The sequence below is a fragment of the Camelus bactrianus genome, chromosome 6, assembly GCF_048773025.1.
Source record: "Camelus bactrianus isolate YW-2024 breed Bactrian camel chromosome 6, ASM4877302v1, whole genome shotgun sequence".
Classification (NCBI taxonomy): Eukaryota; Metazoa; Chordata; class Mammalia; order Artiodactyla; family Camelidae; genus Camelus; species Camelus bactrianus.
The window spans coordinates 74,210,767-74,218,366 of NC_133544.1; the positions used below are offsets into that span (position 1 = coordinate 74,210,767).

General features: G+C 43.0%; 1 protein-coding gene across 2 annotated transcripts in view; it reads right to left on the bottom strand.

Annotated features, from left to right (window-relative positions):
• TGM5 (transglutaminase 5) overlaps positions 1-4,624 on the bottom strand; it is a 28,251-nt gene extending 23,627 nt beyond the window's left edge. For both annotated transcript variants that reach the window (XM_010965211.3, XM_045524292.2), the window contains exon 1: positions 4,459-4,624. In XM_010965211.3, the coding sequence (XP_010963513.1) occupies positions 4,459-4,468 (10 nt within the window). In that variant the 5' untranslated portion in view covers positions 4,469-4,624. The remainder of the gene's footprint in view (positions 1-4,458) is intronic.
• Positions 4,625-7,600: the final 2,976 nt, after the last annotated feature.

A 7,600-nucleotide genomic window follows, 5' to 3' on the forward strand; every position in this document is an offset into this window, starting at 1 on the left:
TCATGGGGAAACTTAACTGCTCAGTTGACAAGTTAATATCAAGATCATTTGCTCATTTACATCAACAAACTAACTGAGAGCCTACTAGTTTCAGGGTCAGCATGAGATGTTCAGATCTTCTGGTAGTTATTTCTTTATTTGTCTGTCTTCCCCCACTAGCTGTAAGCCAATGAGGATAGAGACCTAGCTATTTTGTTTCAGCTGTATCTAGATTTTAAGAAATGAGAACTAAAGCATTTGACAAAATCTAACACCCTTTCATAATAAAAATACTCAACAAAGAAATTAGTTCTATGAATTAAAAGAAACTTCCTCAACCTGGTAAAAAGTATCTATGAAAAACCCACAGCTAGGACCATATTTAATAGTGAAAGACTAGATGCTTTCCCCCTAAGATCAGGAACAATACACCCACTCTCTCCCCATATGCTCAACATTGTACTGGAGGTTCTAGCAGTAAACATTAGAAAGATGAAGTAAAATTATCTCTATTTACATATGGCATGATCTTGAGTATAGCAAAACCTAATGAATTCACACACAAACTTAGAACTAATAAACAAATTTAGCAAGAGTGTAGAATACAATATAAATATTCAAAAATTAATTATATTTCTATACACTTGCAGTGAATGATCTGAAAATGAAATTAAGAAAACAATTCCATTTACAATAATATCAAAAAGAATAAAATATTTGACAAAATATTTATATTTAACAAAAGAAGTACAAAACTTGCTCCACAAAAAACAAACAAGCCACATGCAAAGCATCATTAAAAGAAATTAAAGAAGATCTAAATAAATGGAAAGACATTCCATGTTCATGAATTAGAAGACCTAATATCATTTCAAGGACAAACTGATCCACAGATTCGATACAATTCATATCAAAATTTCAGCTGCATTTTGCATAAATCAACAATTGGATCCTAATATCCATATGAAAATAGTATGGATCCAAAATAGCCAAATAATTTATAAAAAGAAAAACAAATTAGAGGCCCCACACTTTCCTATTTCAAAATTTACTACAAAGTGACAGTAATCAAGGCAATGTGGTACTGGCATAGGGACAGACATATAGGTGAATGGATTAGAACTGAGAGTCTAGAAATAAATGCTCACATTTATAGTCAGTTGATCTGTGACAGGAATGCCAAGAAAATTCAATAGGGGAGAAATACTCTTCAACAAATGATACTGGGATAGCTGAATAGCCATATGCAAAATAATGAAGTTGGACTCTCTCCTTCACACTATGCACGATAATCAACTCAAAATCCATCAAAGATCAAAGCATAAGAGCTAAAACTATAAAATTTTTAGAAGAAAACATAGAAGTAAATCTTCTTGATCTTGGACCAGGCAATGGTTTCTTAGATATGACAACAGAAGCACAGCAATGGAAGAAAAAAAGAAACAGCTAAGTAGGACTTCAAAATTAACAACTTTTGCTTCAAAAATGCAATAAATAAAGTGAAAAGACAACCCACAGAAGGGAGAAAATATTTGTAAATCATATACGTAAGGTACTTATATCAGGAATATACAAAGAATTTGCATAACTCAACAATAAAAAAACAAGTAAATCCAATGAAAAAATGGGGCAACTGATCTGAATAAGCATTGCTCCAAAGAAGATACACCAAAAGTCAATAAGCACATGAAAAGATGCCCCACATACTTAATCATTAGGGAAATGCAAGTGTAATACCACTTCACATCCACTGGCATGGCTATTATAAGAAAGACAGACCATAACAAGTGTTGATGGGGATGTGGAGAAATTGGACCACTTATCTGTTGCTTGTGGGATTATAAAATGGTGCTGCCTCTTTGGAAAACAGTCCTCAAGGTGTTAAACATAGTGTTACTATATGACCCAGTAATTCCTAGGCATATACCCCCGAGATTAAAAATGTATGTTCACACAAAATCTGTATGTGAATGTTGATAATAGCCAAAAAGTGGAAACAATCCAAATATCCATCAACTGCTTAATGGATGAATAGAATATGGTATAGTCACAGAAAGCAACGTTATTCAGCCATAAAAAAGGAATGCTGAAAATACCATAACATGGATGAAATTTGAGAATGTTATGCTAAGTGAAAGAAGCCAGACACAACAGGCCACATATTGTATGATTCAATTTATGTGACATATGCGGAATAGACTATTCCACAGAAACAGAAGTAGATTAGCATTTGCTAGGGGCTGGGGGTAGGGGAGAATAGGGCATGACTGATAACGGGTATGGGGTTTCTTTTTGAAGTGATGAAAGTGTTTTGGAACTAGTTAGTGATAGTGCCTGCAAAATGTGAATTTACTATTAAAAAAAAACTCACTGAATTGTACACTTTAAAAAGGTGAGCTTTATAGTATATGAATTATACCTCAATAAAGCTATTATAAACAAATATGAACCAAATCAACTATACCAAAAATGCCTTAATAAATATTAAACTTTTTAAAAACTTCTTTAAGTTCTTTTGATTATTGTTAACACATACTTTTCTCATAAACTAGTTATTGTTTTGTTACTGTTATTATAAAAGAAATATTAGCATAATGAGCACCACATTGTAGGTCCTCCAAATGTTTGCTAAGTTGGCTAGAGTTCTCTATTTTTTCTATAATCACCCTGTACTGATTTCAGATTTCAGACTCAACCAGTACCTTATTGAGGGCCTGTCTACTGTGTGCTGGGCACTGTCCTGGGAACTGTAGAACGGTTACGTCAATGATTACTCACCACAACAATGGGGGGATGAAACATCATGTCATCCACACTTGAGAGAAGAAAACCAAGGTGTAGGTGGATTAAATGTCTTGGTTGCGGTTGAACATAGGGTAACTGGCCCAAGCCCTGTGCTCTTTCCTTCACCTGACTGCTGCCGCCCATTACTGGCCTCCGCTCGTATTCAGGAAGGACATCTGACCCACTGCCAGCTGGGAAAGCACCTGACTTTTTCCTCCCAGGAAAAAGAAGCTCACTCCTGGAGACTGATTAACTAGACAGAGATTGCTTACCAGCCCTGATTCAGGTTGGGCACATGACCCAACCTACTCAACAGGTGTGGCAGCATCTGCCTGACGGCAAAAGCACTGGGGCCAAATCTCTTCCTCTGGGTACGTTGTGGGTCAAGTTAATCTCAGCCTGTAACGCAGGGATTATTCTTCAGCCCCTAAAACACCAGATATTCAAATAGGAGGTACATTCAATATTGGGCATATTTGTTTTCCTTGATGTGAGAGAAGAATGGAGTGCAATAATCAGAGAGGTAGAAAGGAAATTGTAAGAAGAACTTTTAAAGTAATTGATCTCAGGTTCTATCCTGGAGAGACACTCCCACAGGAGCACGAAGAGGCAGAGGTAAGAATGTGCACTGCAACATTGCTTGTGTAACTGAAAAATGGGAACAACTTGAATACCCATCAATAAATTCCCTACACCCATACTGCAGAGTACTATGCAAAGTGGGAAATATTGACGTAAGTCTATAGGTACTTGGGGGCATGGATAGAGCTACAAGACACACTGTTGAGTGGGGAAAAAAAATCAAGTTGCAGAAAAATAAGTACAATGTGATGATACAATAGATATGCAAAAAAAGAGAGAAAAAGAAGCCACACAAGCTAATCATATACATTGCACTCAGCATATATATGAATATAAATGTGTAGACAAAAGACTGGTAACAGTGGTTTCTCCGGAGCTGAGGCTGGGGTTGGGGTGGCAGTCAGGGGACTATAAGTTTTTCTGTAATTATTGCTTTCTTTTACTCCAACCATATATTCATTGTATTTCTTGTGTAAAAAAAATTCATAAAAATTTCAAAATAAAAATCTTAACATAAACAGTAAATGAAGATGAAGCTGTTACATTTGTAGAGCTTTTAGCTCATTCTTGTAAATGGTTTTGACTAACCATGTAAACTTCACAGCAGGTCTCTCTAGAGAGAGGGAGTTGATAGAGAGAGAAGGGTGGTGGTGGGAAGGTGGGCTAAGATGAGTAACAGACCTGAAGTTGGGGAAGAAAAAAGGAGAGTCAGAGAATTCCAGAACTGGAGGACAACTTCAAGATGGTCTGGTCCAAACCTCCTCATTGGTCACGCATGGGGGCTGGGAACTAGACAAGTGACTTGCTCAGTGTCAGAGGGCCAGCTGTGGCAGAGAGGGCAGGAACCCTGACCCCCCGGTTCCTGACCCTGCCTGGTCCCTCGGGCCTGTGGTTTGGCACTTGGCTCTTCAGCCAGGTTAACCTGCCGGCCTCCGCCTCATCTCCTGGCTCTCAAGCTACCAACGAATCCTTCTGTTTCTGGGGTTTTGACTCTTTCTGCCTCTGTTCTTTATTTCCTCCTTCCTTCCTCTGAATTCACCCTCCCTTTGGTTTCCTACAGCCTCTCTGCCTTCCTTGGCCCCAAGCTCCAGCAGCCCTGTGGGCCTTGCCTACCTTGTGCCATGGTGGTGACCTCTGGTTCCTGGGCTGCTCCGCACAGAACAGCTGGATGGCCTGCAGCTTCAGGAAACTGGTGCTGGAGTGTCTGCTTCCCCTTCCATCCCCAGGACTTCAGGAGACACCGAAGGCAGGGTGGCGGCTGTGCTGCCGCCTGCCTACTGGGCAGATCACAACTGGTTTTCTCACTTGCCCTCCGGTTTTTCTTGGCAATGTTGCTGGGCTAAGAGGATGTGTGGAGGCCGAGGAACTGTCAGGGCCTTGTGCCATGTGGTCCTCTTGGGCAATGGAGCATTCCCTGGCTGGTGCTGTGCTGTGGTGGGGGAGACAGTGGGGAGAGGTGAGCTGAGGGGGCTTCTAGGGGCACAGAGGGGGCCTGTGTCCCTGCAGGAAGGAGTATCAGGATCCCAAAAAGAGAGCTCACAGTTGAGAGAGAGCTGTCACGCTGAGAGCTCTGCTTGGCGCGCTCTCTTTTATCCTGAAGAGTCACATTCTTGACATCAAATGCAGGCAGAACCTGCTTTGGATCACCTTGGGGTGATTTGCTGGTATTTGTTTTTTGGTGAAAATATTGTCTTTAAGTTAATTCAGGTCCACAGTGAATCTCAGGTAAAAGCAATAGAGAAAGAAAACTTGGGAAGATTCCTGGAGGAGTTTTGGAAATAGATGAGAGGGTGTGAATGCAGTGATGACCTTGATTCTAGCAAGACAAGTACAAGTCTTTGGAGAAAGGAAAACACAGATGAGAGAAGAAAGATGGAAGGAGGGGGAAAGGGTTCTTCATAGAGAGTGGGTGGGACACTCTCAGCCCCCTGTACCTGCACTGATCCTCCCTTTCCCTCCTTTGGACACTTCCCTCTGCTTTCTGGGTCCCTAAACTTCTGTCCTCAGGAATCTCATTCACGAGCATCCATCCTCCCTCCTGTCTTTCCAGATCAGCTCTTGCAGTGCGTGTACAAGCACATACACAATTCACCATCTGACACTCCCGCACCACCTTCAATCCAGAATGTCGCTCTTCCCCTCTCCCCTTCCTCCTGCATCTCTGGTCTTGGTGAGTGAGGACAGCGCCTCCACATTTGTCTCCGTCTTTCTGCCCTCCCTTTGCCCATAGTCGCTGAGCTATGTCCAGTCCAAGTCCTGATCATCTCCTAAAACTGGCCCCTCCTCTCCGTGCCCTTGGCCCTACCTTCACTGAAGCCCCCTTGCCTGGACAGCAACTCCTAGCCAGTCTCCCACCCATTCTTTTACCAATTGAGTCACCAAAGGTTGTTTTCTGAAGTACCGATTCAACCGGGCTGCTCCCTGCTTAAGATCCAACAGTGGGTCAAGTCCAAACTTCTCAACATCACCCCCAAAGCCCTTCAGGATCTTTCCCTCCCTGCCTGGAGTCCAGGGAGGCCAAACCCCTTCATTTTGCGGATGGAGACCTGCATCCGCACTTCTATGCTCCCACGTGCATTGGTTGCTCTGAAATCTTCTCCCCTCACTTGTCTGCTTTCTGCATCCAGGAAAGTCTTCCTGACAGTCTCTCTGCCACATCAGGCTTGAGGGACACCTTCTTTTGCATCCTCAATTAGTCTACTCACACTCAACGTTATAAATACTTACCTATCTTTCTGCCCCCTTGAGGGCATGGCCTGTGTCTTATTAACATATTCCCAGGGCCTAACGATGATAGTGACTAATAGGAAAACTACTATTAGAACTAGTAATAGCTTTTAAAAAACTGTTTTAGTTCTCTGATGTGCATTATCCCACTTAATCTTCACACGATTATTTAGTGTCTTTAATACTGTGCTTCACCGTTTACCAAGCTCCTTTGAATACCCATTCTCCTCTGCTGCTCACGGCAGCACTACGAGGGGAGGGGCTGAACTGCTATTGTTGTTGTTGTCGTTTTGCATTCGAGGGAGCCTGGGTCACACATGAAGAGGCCAGGACTTCATCCCGGGGCTCTTTTGCTTTATATCAGCAGGGACCCCAAAACCGCCAGCCAAAAAGACAGGAGGATGATGGACTCTGTGAGCACCACGGGGATGGGAAGACCAGCCATCGGGAGACGTGGGTGCTGGCTTGTGCCTCCTCGTTCCACAGCCTGAACATTGCTTTTGCCAGCTTGTCTCTGGGTGCCACTGCCTGGCCTGACTGGCCCCACTGGCTCGTTAGGGTGAGGACCAAGAAGCAGGGTCGCTCAGGACCTAATTTTAGGGGGCTTTGCAGCAGTGGGCATGAATCCCAGCACCGTTGCCCTGGGGGATGTCGGAGCTGGAAGGAAGCTTTGAGATTTTCAAGCTCATCCAAATGTGGGAAAATGGAACGACACAGGCTTGCCCACAGGAACAAAGAAATAAAGAAAACACTACAGACTAAGTTTTTTAAAAGCCAATTTTTAGGTGGGGAGAGAGGAATTTATTCGAAAGGTCTACTGGGAAGGCAGAGATGGCTAATATCCCCACCCCCTCCAGTGACACAAATGGCACAGCCAGGGAGCTTTGTGCTGCCAGACTTTGTGCCAATGACTAAACAAAGGAGGACTGGCACTCAGCTGATGGAGCAAGGTTGCAGATTTCTGCAGGAGCCAGCCCAGGTTCCAGGTCTCCTGCAGGAGGGCGGGCGTGGAGCCACCTGGAACACAGCAGTGACAAGCAGTGACGAGCCCCACAGAAATGCCCAATGGCAGGCACTTAATGAGGACGGGAGCAGCCGGTACACAGGGTGGAGTGTGGTTGTGCAGGCTCCTGTCCTCCTTGCCCAAAACAGTCTACGAAAGCAAAATAAATAAAAATCAGAGAGGAGAGGGATGGGGAGGGGAAGAGGCTGGGGAGTGGAGTCCAGGGAACCACTGACAGGGAGGGGCAGCAGGACGAAGGGCCCGCCCTGAAAACCCATAGGACAATAATGTATTTTCTGCATTTCTGGATTTTCTAAGTTTCGCATGATGGAATTGTGTCCATTTGTAACAAAAGCTTTTAATTTTCTTATTGATATATAATTGACATACAATACTGCGTAAGTTTAAGGTACACGATGTGTTGATCTGATACATTTATATGACATCTCCATCATTCTACTCTGTTTCTATGAGTTCAGCTTTTTCAGATTCCACATGTAAGTGATATCATACAGTATTGATATT